Here is a 16,671-nt window from a genome sequence, read left to right as displayed (position 1 = left end):
GCAATTTACAATGTAATTTCACCTTTTGAGGAAATGGTTTTGGTTTCTCAGATGTATTAGTCAGCAACATACACATTAACCTGTTAATGGAGTATGTGACTTTTTCTTTTTTTTATTTTACAAAAATTATGACTTTTGTGAAAGGGAACTGAAAACAATTCTTGTCAATCCTGAAGTTGTGTTCTGCCTACATTACAGTCTTGTAGCACAACCATTTTTAAGTAGTTTAATTACATATCATATCCACTCAAATTAGCAATGCATAAATTAGCACGACATTGTGCAAACATAAATTTTAAAAAGCATGAAAATGATCGTAAGCCTCTCAAACACCTGTCACACAAATACAAAAAAATCTTGTGATGCCTATGTTTTCTTTCCTGATTATAAATCACTTACACATTAATATAATATAAAGTCGGCCGCTTCCTGACTTACGGCCACTTCCACTTATGACCATCCGCACTTATGACCAAAGCGGTCATAAATGTGGATCCAAGTTACGAATGGTGATCCGCGCTTACGAACAGCGTGGTCGCCATGTAACTCTATGGGATCCGAGTTACAAACAGTTTGAGTTACGGACCAAGTGTTGGTCCGTAACGCGTTCATAACTCGGAGAGCGGCTGTAATTCAATCAATCATAGCCCCAAAAAAGCCAACCTTTAGCACCTCAGGAACAGTTGACATTTCATATTTCCACTCATATATCATTAAAATCAGATAAACCACTCTCTACAATAATTGCCTACTTTAAATTCTGATCTTCAATCAGTTCCTACCCTGCCCTGGCCACAATATTCTACACGAAAAAATGGATAAAATCTCTCCAATCCCACCCTTCACACTAGAATTGAAATTTCTGGACAATGTGAAAAATGGACAAATCATTTTTAACTCTACCAACAAGGATCTTGCTTTTGTTTGCTCCAATCTCTATTATGAGCTTAATTTTTTTGTTATAAAATTATAATCTTTTTTAAGTTGGGGAGGAGGGCATTAGCATTGCCTTCTACAGGCCAAGATTTTGGCTTGTGAAGTGGTGTTAATGTCATCTGTTATTGGACTACAATATGTCACACTTAATTCAGAGCCATCCATCTCAATTCACATTGGAAGCATCCGACTTATGGAAAGGCTTGACCATGACACAAAAATAATTTGGAATGAAAACTCTCCCATAATTTCCTGCAATTGCTAATAACCATTTTAATTTTGTTCTGGGAAACCAGCATTAACTTTCACATTCCCTCAAGTAAGCTTACTGTGGAGCCATTTAAATAGCCAGCTTGAAATATAGACTTGTTATCAAGAGAGGTGAAAGATGAATGTTGGAACGCCTGACCACATGCAAATTTCTCACTGGAGCAGGAGACAGATAGGCTCCTCTCTGATGCGTTTCGTAAAACTGAAGGTGGAAAGGAAATAGATTTCTCTTGGAAAAATACTTGGTAAACATCATATTGCTACATAAGGAATAGAGATGATCTGAAGCTAAAATCCCTCTTTCCTTCTCCCCTTTCTTCCTCTCCTCCTCCCTCCTCCCCTCCCCCCCAAAAAAAAACTCCTTTGGAGAAGTTCAGATTCACATTCACAGCTTTTTGGTTCTGGCCCATTTTCTGAAAATAGCAGAAAATGACTTAAAGCAGGTCTGAGCATTATATAACCTCTAACACAAGTTACATAGATATGTATACATGTGTAGAGAGGCGTATGTCTAATAACTTGTGATGGATAGAAGGGGTGCTGGCCAGCACCGGTGACTAAAGGATTAAACTCGGGGAGCTAGCAGAGGTGTTGGCAGGTGGCCAGAAGAACCAATGGAAAACAGTGCTGACATTTGAATTGTATAAGATAACTCCCTCACAAAGAAAGCAGGCAAGGTAAGCCAGGAGTTATTGGAAAACATCATGATTTAAACCCAGGCAGAACTACCATGCCTCCAGGGAATTTGGGGCATTGAAGGGGACTGAACCAGGAAGGGATTGTGAGTAAATAAAGGGAGAATGTGTATTTAGTCACAATCAGGGCATTTTTCTTTGTTTTGGTTGTTTGTGTTGTGTGAATCTCTGCCTTCCCTCCCCCATTCATTAAGTAAAAGCATACCTAGAGATCAGATCTTCCAACAGGTGCACCTTTGTGGTAGAAAGAGGACTTTTATAGAAAGACACTTTCTGGTGGGCACAAGGAGGACTGGCATCCTCAGAGACAGTTGGTAGTTCCAATTAAGTACAGGGAAAAGCTCTTGAGCTTAACCCATGATCATCCTCATGTTTAATTCTTTGTGTATTCAACAGTAAATGTAATGTGTCCATGTACATTAACTTTGGGCATGTCTAGACTACTCATGGCTTCTGAAAAAAGATATGACAATTAGGCACAAATTTGCAGATCTTCTTCCGATCCCTTTTTCAGAAGAGGTTTTTTTTAAAGCAGTCTAGGCGAGGATTTTCTCATTTTTTAAGGATTAAGCATTCTTTCGAAAAAGGGGAGTTTTGCGCAAAAAAACCCATCTAGACTGCTTCCCCCCCCAAAAAAAAACTATTCCAAAAAAGGGATCAGGAGAAGATATGCAAATTCACACCTAATTTGCATATCTTTCGGAAGCCACAGGTAGTCAAGACATAGTCTATGTTTATTCTAGACTTCCAGGAAGAAATCACCGTCAATGTGGGCCAGCCTGTCCAGCACCATCTGTGATTTGCGGGCGTGTGATGGATAGGAGGAGTTCTGGCTAGCACCGGTGAATCTCTGTGTTTTAATTTGTTTTATTCGATTGCTCTATAATACCTAGCCACTAAATATGCTTTATCAGGTAAATCTTTTTGTTTTAATAACATCACCATTTTTAAGGTGATGATTTGATTCTCGTGTCCTGGAAAGAAACAGGTCTACCTGTGTGTGTCTGCCTAGCCTGAGAGGTCAACTATCAAAGACAGGTTTTTCTTTTGTTTCTTTTTTCAAGCTCTTTTGTGGCAGAGGATTTTGGGGCACCCCTGGGGAAGGAAGTCCAAGTGTTTTCTTCCTGCATTCAAGAGAAAGGGGTTTGTTGCACTTGGTGGTGACAGCTACCCCCCAAAGTCAGTATATCTGTGACTGGGGAGTTTTTGTAAGCAGAGCCTGTAGAGGCAAGGTATTTAAGGTCTCTTGCAGGCCCCCATCTTGTGCACTCAGAGTGCCAGATTGGGGAACAGCCCTGACAGAACTCTATTAGACAGCATTTCAAGAGCCATGGAGCCCTCAACATTAAAAGGGGCTTTCTGCACTTCTCAGATGTACAGGAAAACTAGCAAAAAACCCAAAAACCTCTTTTTCTGTTTCTTTGAGGTCTGTTCTGGCATGTTTTACTACTAGCAGTAACACACTAATGGGTAGCCAGATACCATGATGATGAGCATGGCATAATAAGATTAGATACAGAGAGAGGGTAGAAAATTTAGAGAAACAATCAGTATTATCATTACAGCTCAGCAAATTGCTTTTAATGAATCATTTATCTGATTAATTTAGTCTCTTTTTCTGCATGCTTGTGGTTATTATGCAGATTGCAAGTTTATAACTTATTTGTTATTTGGAAGTATTTTTGAGGTTTTATTTTAACTCTGTAGGTTAACAGTGAAGTTATCTGAATAGTCAAATTGAGCATCACATTTTGTTTGTTTTATTGGGGAGATGGGCTTATATGAAAGGAGTGTTAAAAGAATTTTTTCTCCTTTAAGAAATTTTCAGCTATTATAGGTGTCAAGTGCTCAGATCATTAAGAGTAAATGATGAGCAAGTTAGAACCCGCTTTCAGGGAAATATATCCTCTCATTTGAAGATTACATCTGAACATTAATATACATCTGTCTTCTTAAGTAGAGAAGGAAAAAGTATTTGCTAATACATTTATACACATGTTAGAAAGGGGACGTACATATGTTTGACTTTGCAACAAAATTTGCAACAAAATTTGCAAAGAATATTTTGGAAAAGATTTACACCATGAAAGAGTCACAATATACTTTCAGTTTCTCTTTGCTTCAGGGAGCTCTAGCCATTTATCTGATGCAGATTACTTCTATCCAGCAATGATCCAGTCACATGGAAAATGAAATCTACAGTACTATGGCTCCTTTACAATTTAGGGTAGGGGTGAAGCAAGCATGCTTAGTGGGGTTGCTCCTCAAGAAGATGGTCAAGCAATAGCATGAAGTAAATGAAAATGAGACATGAAGGACTTATACACCGTAAAAAACAGAGACATTCAAATACAAAAATCAAAAGGAACAGGAGGATACATTTTATATTCAAATTTCTAAGAGGATACAAAAAGCAGCACAGAGAAAAACTTTATAAATTAAAGTCTATTAACAAATGCACTTAATATCCTCTTAAGTATATATTGAAATTATTACTGTCTATTTGCATAAAGGTTATGCAAGTTAAATGAGTACAGTATTATGAATTGGTCTCTTGAGGTAAGAAACAAGAAAAGATAACTATGGATCTAAGTGCATGAAAAGAAACAGATTCATCAATGGGAAAAATATCTGAAGAATAGGAGATTGATTTGTTTTCTCATGAGATCAGCACGTTCCATCCCTCTCTTACTAAGTGCTCCTCACACCACCTCATCTGTAGGTTTTTTCACATGTAAACGCTATCTATTATAAGTACAGTATTTTTTGAAAGGTATAGGAAAAACTGCTCAAATTTCCTTTTTTTAATATAGCAGCTAAAAATTACCCCTATGGTAAATGTATTGCTAAAGTAATTAAACCAAGTTATTGGATAGTACGGTAATATGAAGAAAGACTAAAACATTGGCATGTTGTTCATAGATTATACAATCACTAATTTTTATTTGCTAAAACCCAATTATTAATACTATTTCTACTGTACTGGGTATGTCTTATTTTAAGTCTGGGATATCCCTTTTACCTGCATCTACTTTGTATAGTATCAGCAAGCATATGAAGAAAGAGCAGACTGCAGCTACACATGCGAAAAACTGTACTGTAATAGTTTATGCAGGAACACCTATTAAAATGAATTTCTAGTCATATTTTACAAGTTAGACCTTATATTGTCTAATACATCAATATAAAAGATAAAGTTTATGCTTCATTAGCTAACCCACCACACCAACAGCTCCTTAATAATCCTAACAAGTACACTGGAAATCATAAAATATTGATGGCAATATAACATGCTGGCAGCTCCTAAATCCCATGACAAAGGGGTTAACATTTTACATATTGTTGTAAACATGGAGGCTTAGTTTCTTTTAAAAAAACAAAATTAAAGAATTGCTGCCTATGTTTTTCCTTAATCAACATGTAATCTACACTGCATTCTTAAAAACAAAAAAAACCCTGATCATCATGGATCATACAGCATATTAAGTGGGAAGCCTGGAGGAAGAAGGATGTCCCTTTGGGTATGTCTACACTACCCCGCTAGTTCGAACTAGCGGGGTAATGTAGGCACACCGCACTTGCAAATGAAGCCCGGGATTTGAATTTCCCGGGCTTCATTTGCATAAGCGGGACTCTGCCATTTTTAAATCCCCGCTCGTTCGAACCTTGTGCCGCGCGGCTACACGCGGCACGAACTAGGTAGTTCGAACTAGGCTTCCTAGTTCGAACTACCGTTACTCCTCGTGGAATGAGGAGTAATGGTAGTTCGAACTAGGAAGCCTAGTTCGAACTACCTAGTTCGTGCCGCGTGTAGCCGCGTGGCACAGGGTTCGAACGAGCGGGGATTTAAAAATGGCGGAGCCCCGCTTATGCAAATGAAGCCCAGGAAATTCAAATCCCGGGCTTCATTTGCAAGTGCAGTATGCCTACATTACCCTCCTAGTTCGAACTAGGAGGGTAGTGTAGACATACCCTAAGTGAGACAGACAGACATGAAGAGATTTTGCAGTAATCTCAGAAAAGGCAGTGTGGGGATGTTGACCCATTCCCCTTAGTGGCCCATTACATACATACATGATGAACAGGGGACATCCTCTTTTACTTGGACCACTGCATTCTTTAAAAAAATTAATTTAATCATCCTGGGCGAAAAGTAATGCAATTAAATGATGGTGTAAAAAAGCCAACTGGAAAAAACATGCCCAATCGTCAAGTCAAAAGTGAGTCCTTACTACTCCCACTAAGACTGAATAAAGCCTGCAAGACTGGGCTCAATATGTAAATTAGACAAGAACTCTGAACCACTGAACATTGGAAAAGCTAACTTTTTTCTGACATTGCTTGAAATAAACACAGCCAATTGCCTTTCTTTTAAAAGTTATTTCAATCATATTTTGGGATTAATTTAAAAGTAAAAGCTTAGTTTTTGAGAGAAGCAAGTGTTATTTAAAAAAACCCTAAACTCCACCCAAAGAAATACTAATATACCCCTCCCTCCAAATAAATTAGATTATTAGAACTGCAATGGTCAGAAAGCCCCACAGTTCAATTTACCACTTTGTCCCAAAGTCTAATATATGATACACAATGAAGGTCCAACTATGCAATGAAGTTGTAATGTCATAATTCACAATAATTGTAAAACCCTTGTAAAGTACACAGAAGAGTCTCTCTTTGGAGTGGGGATGAGGCTAATGGAAAGATTAGACAGTTCCCCAGGATTTGATGGCAGCTTGCCAAAAATGCCTGTGTAAATCAAAATCTCACGATGTAATAATGCATATAAGATAAGCAATATTGAGGATATATTCAATTCACTCCAATACCATGATGCTTCAGAGATGTATACTCAGAGTAAATATGTCAACAGCGATCATAATACTAAAGGGTGTAATTAATATGGAAGTGTGATTCCTTAGCTGGGGTGCAGCCTTAGTCTCAAGTTAAGCCATGCTATGTCCTCTGCATGATGAAATACTGTTCTTCTATGACACTTTACAGCACTAGTGCCTGCAAGTCAGGGATGGACAAAGCTAAGCTTGATTGTCATGACTCCAGCATGACTGAACAAATCTTGCTAATTCCTATTGTCTAAGGTAAAATTCTAACATCTCCTCTTGGCTGTAACCCTGGCGGTATACTACATCTGCCTGGCTGAGAATGGAAGGTAAGAAAACACACTTACGCCTTCACAAACATCCATCCACTATTTCCTCCAGTGCAGAGAACATATAGCAGTCACTTATTGAACACTAAGTTCTGCTTTCTCCATGTATACATATTTATTTAACTCAGAAGTGCTGCAAAGTGGTCCTATCTCAGAAAATGCACAGGTCTTGTTCTTGCACATTTCAATAATTAATCAGGCTGCTCCATAACTTTTCAGCTTTTCAATGTATCATTTGCCTTATTCACATTCATGAAGCTCCATCCACTATATTTGCTCATTTTAAGCAATATCTCTTCCCAGGATCATCACGGTGAAAATACTTCAGATGTAAAATCAAAAGGCTGACTTACGAAGAACTAGAAGTCAACTGAATTTTTGCTGCAGAGAGAGTTAAGACACAGCAAATGATATATATCAAATTTAAAATATATTTTAAAAATTAAACTAGATTTCCTGAAAGTAGATGGAAGGACCTTGTATCAGAGCAATCAAAAGCCAGATTGGTAATTGTATTCATACCTACTAAAATAAGCTCTTTATTTCATTTTATTATCTCCTGCTCTTTTCTTAAATTCTCAGGTTTTAATGAATTTGATTTATCCTAATTTTTGTAACCATACACAAACTAGGAATGGTCTGGGTTGTTGTTGTCAAGGGGGGGTTGTTTTTTGCAAAAGATCATTTTAAAATTTCAGTTCAATGATTAACATTAATATACTTCACATTTATGTTATTAACAATATTATAATAAATGATAAAAAGAAAGCATGGATTCTAACCACTTTGTCCTCCTTTGGGAAAGCATCCAAGGAAGCAGAGTAAAGACAAAAAAAGAAATAGGAAGAGAAAAAGAAAAAGTAGGCAAATATTAATAGACAGATTTCAAAGAAAGACAATTCTAGTAAGTAGTTTCTATAAAGAGTTAAAAACATAATTAAAATAAACAAAAATATAACATTTGTAAATAAAAATATCTATACTACTACATGCACAGAAAATATATATTCTAACATGGACCCATAGAAGCATGCCAAATTGTAGCAAAGAATGGAGAGGTCAAAAAAGAATGGAAATATTAACAATTAACGTGTCAGTTTTGCCCAGAGAAACCCTTTATAAATGTTTTAAGGGCACCTAATAGGGTCCCTGTTTCCATCACAAGCCTCTTGTTTTCAAGAGTCTTTAACACTTCCTTTCCTAGAAACATTGCAAGTCAACATACCAGACAAAGTCTTAATCCAGTCATGACATCTAGTGAGCGTTTTGTTTTATTTACTTATTTTAAATGAACTAGGAGAATTTGACCATTATAAAGTTGTTAGGACTGTCAGAAATTGCAAGTTAACTGATTTTAGAGCAGTAGTACAAAACCAACAATCAGGTAAGCTATGAAACTGTTATCCTTTGACCCAGTTCCAATATGGTTAAAATCTATAGTGTGGAAAGGCCTTAAGCATGTTCCATAACTGGGCTAAAGCTCTAGCCATTTAGCCCAGTCATCTGGCCTAGTAAAAACATTAGGTCATGTGCACAGAACAAACTGTAACCATTTCATAACTGGGTAAGGGAGCAACTATATAACCAGATTCATGAACCTCTTGCTTTTCTAGGATGGATGAGTCCTACCACTCAAAAACAGATTATTTTAAATGTTTGAAAGTCAGCCCACAGAAGAGACTTCTTTATTGTGCATAGATAGTGCAGTTTAATATACTCAATTGGTAGCAGCCTTGAAAAATCATCATGAACGTTTAAAAGACTAGGTACAAAAATATTCTAACTCACATTTACCCTGACAACAATTTTGATATTCCTAAAACCAATAATCTTTTTAATATGAGAGTAAAAAAAGTATTTGCCTTGTGTGACAACAGAGCAGAATTTTGTCATTCTGCTAGATAGAGTCCTGTACATTTGTGGATATCCACTTTATATACATGAATATCTGTGGCTCGTTTTTGTAGATATGGATGCAGATGCAGATACAAATTTTGTATCTAGAAGCCTGCAGATTAGTGAGCATTTTTACAAATGCAGATACAAAACTTTGTAACAGCACAGGGCTCTACTAATACAAAGTAACACTCTTCTAAATGTCTGGAGACAGAATAATAATTATGGCAATGACTAGGCACAAAAAGAAAAATCCAGGAAGTGATTTAAACCTTAATTCTGAATGTCTTTGGTTTTAAGTTACTTTAATTTAAATCACAAAATTTGACTTCATTTTAAATACAGTAAACCATATTTATGCTTGGTAAAATATTAATGAAGTCAAATATTGTATCTGGAACAAATTATGGACCAAGTTTATGTGAGACTAAAATTATTAGATAAGAAATAATTAAAACATGTTCAAGTTCTTCTGTATAAGCTGTGTTATACATACTGAACTGCCGAAGATTACCTATAAAACAAAAGTAAACTAGATTTATTTTCCTATATACAGTAACTTGTTCTAATGATACCACCTGCCGGTGATAAGATGTGATGCACACACAATTTTTAAACTCTGAACATATTCAGCAGGTTGTGTGCAGTTGCATTCTGCTTTCAAAAAGTGCATTTAACTCCAAGTAAGGCTATTGGGAGTTATATGGGTATAATTAAGAATGTAACAAATGTCCAGTATAAATCTGAAATAACTGTTTCTGCGTTTCAATTTTTTTAACCTGAATTTCAAATTATCCTCAATAAAAAAAAATCTAGTTCAGAGAAGAGGAAAAGAGCATAACAATAGCTTAATTAAAGAAGGGATTCGATGTAGTAAGGATTTTGTTTCTTATCAATTTTTGAATTGAGTTCATATAGAAATAGGAAGTTCCAAATATATTAAGGACAATGTCAAAGATTCTAGTCCCATGATACACATCTGGGAAACTGGACTAGATCTCACTATAGCTAACTAATCCACTGATAAGACAAAAGACTATTTAAACTAGGGATATCAACATGTAGTCGACTACATAATTAACCGATAAGCCTAGACTTAACAGTTAATCTTGTCGACTACACGCACTCCCACCCTTACTGCCTCTTGTGCAAGGGGGGAGCAAGAGCTGGTGCCTGAGAGCTAGCTTTAAGCAGGCTCCCCACGAACACTGAATCTGCCTGCTCCCCGCCCCTACCCTTGTGCAGCTTCGTCTGATAGAGAGGCAGCAGCATGTAGGGTGAGGGGGCAATCTGGTGCTGATACAGAGACAGTGAGAGGAGACAGCAGGAGACGGTGTTGGGAGGAGCAGGCATAAAAGCTGGTTCTCTCCAGCATCAGCTCCAGAGTGCTGCCTGTTCCTCCATACCTCTGTGCTACTGCCCCTGTTCATGGTAGGTCTGCAGCAAGCCTGGATCCACTGCAGATAAAGGCTGGTCCACAGCAGCAACCCTTGTCCATGAAGGGTCCGAGCTCCCTGCGGACAGGGGCTGCTCCCTCAGATCAGTCTCTGCCCACAGGGATCTGAGTAGCTCAGTAGCTCCTGTCTGCAGCAGGTCTATCACCCCATTCGGCTGCCTCTGTATCAGAGGCAGCAGCATGGGAGAGGAGGCATCCAGTCTATGAGGAGCTAGTTTTTATACTGATAGAGATAAAACTGATAGAGGCGCAGAAGCATGCAGTGGCAAGGGGCATCCCACGAGTGGGGCCAGGAGCACGCTGGCTGCTAGCCCTACCCAAGAGACTAACATTTCACGCAGTTACACAGCTATTCAATTATACAATATCTAAAATCCCTAATTTAAACATTATGGGGCTAGAATATCCCCCCAAAATCAGTGTGTGGCAGCGTTCTTTTACACTGTATATATCACTGGACCTCTCATGTATGAGTGGGATAGTTAGCTGCCTCCAGTGGATCCATGATGCCACAGAAAAAGGGGACTGCTGTGACAGAGGGCTTCCATATAGATCCCTGGGAAACCTAAAGGTTAGGGACTGACTCTCCAGCTCATTTTATACAAGTGAAAAGGGTGCAAACCCCACCTGTCTGATGGCGATATCAGAAATTAACTCCATGAGAGGAAGAGCTAGTCCATGGTAAGCTATGGATACAATACAATTTAAATTAAATTAAACTAAACTGAAATGAATACACTTGGTGTTCATCAGTGCAATTCAGAAGGGCTTACATTCCCTTCACTGAGCTGATCATACTTTTAAACTGAAATACATATGACCTTTAAACAAAGCTTTATGAAAAGGAGGTTTAAAATTCTACAGAATTAATCAAAATTGCTCAACAGGGAAATTTGACAACATCTAGGATGGAAATGGTGTTTATCATCCCAGATAAAAATAAACATTTTTGCTTCAAACTATAGCTCAGTACTGTTATGCAATATATTATTTTACTTTAATTAACTCTCTTCAGGCATCATAAATATCTCTGTACCATCGAACCCGCCCCCCCCCAGAAAGGGTCTATGTGAAACGATGAATGGAAGAGATGCTACAATAAGATAAGTGAGGAACAATTTCTAGCTTTGATTATATCGATATTTGTAATAAAAACTATACAACAGAAAACATACATTGTTGGATCGTAGAGAAACACGACCTCCACATCGGGCACAAAACTTGGTCCGGCAGTAAGAGCATAAATGGCCACAACCATCAGCAAACTTGGTTTTAAGACAGATTCCACATGTTGGTGCATCATCCTTGTGCTCTTCCTGGTAGCGGCGGGCTTCTTCACCTATTTTTCTTACTTGCTCCTTGTAGCTTTCAAATTGTTGATGCAATCTCCTGCACCGAAGAGAAAACAGTATAAAGCAAGTGCAAGACAAACTATTTGACTTTTGATTTACAACAGCATCTAATATTCAATATCAAGTTGAACTTCAAAGATTGCCCCACCAGTGCAAAAATTCAGATAAAAAAATCATATGAGTAAACTAACAGGAGCTAGTCAAAAGATGTCAGGTGAGTCATTTCTGTGACTAATACTGATTTCAAATATACAGTTGTGGATTATTAAAAAAAACCCCTCAGAGCGTACACATAAGTGTCTAACGAGTATGAAAGTTAAATCTAAAAATACATGTCAATATTTGCTTGAGAAAAGTCTCTATTATGATTTAAACTCATGGTGGTGAAGGTAACCCTGAAAATGTGAACCAGATGCTGGCTTTGAGTACACAGACCTCTTTAAATAATAAATATTTTTGAGAAAAATAAGGACTTCTATTGATCTGAATGAGATGGTGAATGAAGCTTAATTATGACAATTTAAAGTTCAATATTGTTAGCTCATTAAACCTGTCATGGCTCAATTCCCCAACCTGGCACTTTGAGTGTAGCTATGGAGGACGGCTAGAAGAATAAACTCTGTAAGATCCTGTCTCTAACTCACAGAGACAAACTTGTCTGATTTCAGTTTCCCTAAGATCCAAGAAAAAATATTGCTGCAACCACCAAGTGTTAATTTGAATTTAAAAAGAAAAAAGAAAACCTTCTTACAGGGAATAGACCACTTGGGCAGCCCTTCCCTGAGGCAAAGTTCTCCCCACTCCCCACAACCTCCATTTTACTTGGAATTTGGAAAACAACCTGGAATAATCCACAGAGAACAATGAGGCTCTGCTTCTCTTGGGTACTGTGGTTTAACTTAGTATGTAGGTTTAAGGACACAAAAATCAACTAATACCAGTTAACCAAAACAAAAAGAAAACACTTTTATTATTAAAATACAACTACTGATGCAAGCATAGTAAATGACTGGGTGTTAAAAGTCATGTGTTAAAATAGACCCAAGGAGAATCCCAGAGCTGTAATCCTTAATTACAAAAGAACAGAGAAAAACAATTATCCAGAAAAGACATGTTTCCAAACCCCCAAACAAGGAAAACAATAAAAGCCTAATGGGCTATCTAAACTTTTCCCTATGTACACATTTCAGGGAGTCTGTTCCTGAGAGAGTCCATCTCTCCTGCTACCTGGGGAAAAAACTTGCTGCTTGCTTCAAACAAAGGGAAAAAAACCCTCTTGTTTAAAATTCTTTATGTGCATTTCATTGGCTGAATGCCTAAAGCCCCCTCCCTTAGGTGCATCTCCAAATTAGCTTAACTCTTTCCATACTCTCCAGGTAAGCCAGATTCTCCTTTGCGGTTTCTCTTCATGACAAAACCATACAAGAACGGACATCTACTCCATCTACTGTGAGTAATAGCACATTGTACTGCCACAAGTATGAAAATATTTCATAGTGGAAACTAGGACAGCATCACTACTTATTTTTTTCCTCCATGTGATCTCTGGCTTTCTGTCTAATATAACTAGCATGGAAGTCATAGATCCCATATAAGTGTGAGTACAACACTACAGAGAAACATTTATAAAAGACAAGCATATTTATCCAGTGTTTCTCAGGTCCTTAAGGAGATCCTCAGGGCAGGGGCTAGAGGTTGAGGGGGGCAGGGGAAGGGAGGACTCTGGTCAGGGGACTGTGTGTGTAGGGGGATGGTCGGGGGAGGCTGCAGCCTCTCCCCCGAGATTCCAAGGCTGCTTTCTTTTTCTGTCCTTCTTTGGGGAACAAAAGCAAAGTAGACATCTTGTTTGTTTCCTGCACTCCCCAGCCAGAGTGAGGAATGCAACAAACTGTGCATTTTCCCCTCACTCCAAGATGAAGGGAAATAGCAAAAAACGTCCTCGTATGAATGGGAGGAAGGGGGCCCCTATGTGTGAATGGAAGACTCAGGGCTGGGGGAAGTGTTGGGGGAGCACCCTGGCTTGGTGATTGTCTCTTTTCTGTATGACTTTATGAGAAACCCATTCTAGGCACATCTCATTTTCCTGGCACAACCAAACTCTTACCGTGTTTAAGTTATGATAAGAGGAAGAAGCTGTATACCAAATTTGCTGGACCTAGCTCTTACCATTTAAGAGGAGTTCTTGAACAAACAGACAAACACACACACAATTGTGCCAAAATATAAAATAGATAAATACCTCATCATCCTTACATAGAAAGCACATGCAAAATTTTCAGAATTTTGTACAGTTTTAAATAAATAACTCCATAAGAATGATAAAAATATGAGAAATCTAAATATCTTATTATTGGAACATTCTTATATTACAAAAATAAATGTGGCTGTCCATGAAAGCCTTGATTATTCTCTTCATCGCTATATCCTGTTTTGAGCTGGCTACTTTATCAACTAGCTTTGAGATCACACCCTTTAATGTATTTTAATTATATATCTGTCTCTTGAGGGAGTTCTACATTTGAGTGAACTTATTTCTTAGTTATAAATAGAACTCAATCTTAACTAGTAACAACCTTTCTTTAAACTAGTTGGATATTCTTCCTTTTTTAGACGCTATTCAAGTTTTGCAATTCACTATCCAATTCACTAAGAGATTGGCTACTGGAACTCTTGATAAAATACATATATTTGGTATTAAAAATGGTTGTCCGTAATTTTTGATCATAGAAAAACACAATCTTCACATCGGGCACAAAACTATTTAATAACTGATAAATAATTAACATCACCATATGTGACCAAAACATGTCCAGTTTTAGAGCTTCACTGGTTTCAAATACTAAAAGGGCTGAAAAAGAAAGAGTTGAATAAAAACCTTAGTTCTCAAGGAATACTGGCACATTTCTTGTTCCAATGTTTGACCAACTGTAAGAGTAAGCAAAGAATGATGTTCTCTGTACTTGTTTTTGCCATATGAGTGTAAGTGAAAGATGGAATTCAAGAATAAATCCATCAGGAATTGCATTAATAATAGTCACCTTGCTAGGACACCATTCTTATAAATAAGCATAAGGGAAAAAAAGCAAAGTTAACCTTGTTTTATTTTCTTTCTCTCTATATAAACATTATACAATGTATTATGTGTTTTGTGTTATTGAAAAAGCCAGCTGTAACACCAAAGACTTATTTTTGCTAAACCGCTTAAGCAACATTTGCAATGTTGGATTAGATAAAAGAAAAATGGGTCAAGAGTATTAGGGAAAATACTGAAAAACAATACTAATAGTGGTTACACTTTTGGATTTCACCTTTGGTATATAACTACTTTTATTAAAACAATGAGGAATCCTGTGGCACATTCACGACTTAAAGATTTATTTGGGCATTGACTTTTATGGGTAAAACCCACTTTGCTGATACCCAGTTTGCTGATGCCACGTTCTTTTTACAAACACAAACTAACATAGCTACCCCTCTGATATTTTTTATTAAGCAACTAATGTCATTGTTCACATAAAGCTTCCTAATGAGACCCATTTAAAATGTTAAGGAAGATAATCAGTTATCCAAATTATTACAAGAGTAACATAAGTAAATCAATTATTATACAAAATGTATCCATCAAGAATTTTTCTTAATGTTAGTTCATTTGTGACCAAATTGGCTTTACTGCACCAACTATACACTTCCTACCATAAAAAATGTCCATAACTGCATATTGAGAAGCCTGCCAACAGGGGGGAGAAAGAAGGAAGTACTAAAGAGTAGGGGTTGTGCGACACTCCGGGCAGTGCTGAAGGCTGGTTGCCCTCACCCTGCTCCTTTCGGGACCAGGTGGCTGGTCTCCCACACACTTTGCTCAAGCTCTGGTCTACATTAGGAAGTTATTTTGAAATAACCCACCTTTATTTCGAAATAATAAGTGGAGTGTCCATGCTACCACGCCTGTTATTTTGAAATCTTTACTCCTGCTTTCCTCTAGGAATAACGCTTATTTCAAAATAGAGTTAGTGTGGACACTCCAATGCTGCTATTTTGAAATAACTACTCCCTAGAGTAATTCAAAGTAATTATTCCCCTGTGCTTCCTGGGGCTCTAAGTCCACGATAACAGAGCCTGCCTCGGACTAATTTTGAGACTCCCCCATAATGGGGACATGGTATTTCAATGTTATTATTTTGGGAGTTATTATTTTGAATTTAATTATTTCAAAATAATTTCCTAGTGTCCCAAGGGTCGGCAGTGGCTTTTGGCTCCACTACACACAGATAGAAAAAACATAAAAATGACTGAGGCTACAAAATGCAGACTCACTGAAAAACATGAATCTAAATTTGGGTGAAAGAAAATGAGTAGTTTTTGAAGTATTAAATAGTTCATTTTCCCCGTGTATTAGCAAAGTTTATTTGTTTTTGTTTCATATCAAGACAGTGTTTTCTTTAAGGGGATACCAAATGGTAGACACACGTGGTGTATCAACTGCAGCTCTTGTTTGGGATTCCTTTCTTGGCTCATTCCAAGGGTTGATCTTGTGAGACATGCATGTTGGCAGACGAGCACTTTTCATTTTATAGAAACTACGGGTACACATCTTATAAAATTCACATGTGAGATCCCACACTCCCAGCCTCTTTACTCACCACTCTGCTGAGATCCTGCACCACCAGCCTGCTTACTCATACCCCCCCAGCTGAGACCACGCCAGCACCCGTCACCATCCAGCTGAGATGTCACACCCACAGCCTGCTCAGACCACCCCTCCACTGAGATCCCCCCCACGACCCTCACTCATACCCCCCAAGCAAAGACCCTGCAACTCCAGCCCCTTCACACATACCCTCCACTGAGATCCTGAAAATCCAGCCCACTTCTGCACCCTCCGCCATCCAGAAACCTACT

General features: G+C 37.8%; 1 protein-coding gene across 46 annotated transcripts in view; it reads right to left on the bottom strand.

Annotated features, from left to right (window-relative positions):
• The window catches only part of RIMS1 (regulating synaptic membrane exocytosis 1), a 465,499-nt gene that overhangs the window by 295,433 nt on the left and 153,395 nt on the right, over window positions 1–16,671 (bottom strand). For all 46 annotated transcript variants that reach the window (XM_025186713.2, XM_075923757.1, XM_075923727.1 and 43 more), the window contains exon 2: window positions 11,596–11,809. In XM_025186713.2, the coding sequence (XP_025042498.2) occupies window positions 11,596–11,809 (214 nt within the window). The remainder of the gene's footprint in view (window positions 1–11,595; window positions 11,810–16,671) is intronic.

This window comes from Pelodiscus sinensis, chromosome 3, assembly GCF_049634645.1.
Source record: "Pelodiscus sinensis isolate JC-2024 chromosome 3, ASM4963464v1, whole genome shotgun sequence".
Lineage (NCBI taxonomy): Eukaryota > Metazoa > Chordata > Testudines > Trionychidae > Pelodiscus > Pelodiscus sinensis.
Note: the sequence above shows the minus strand (reverse complement) of the source record. Positions and strands in the feature narration are given on the sequence as shown.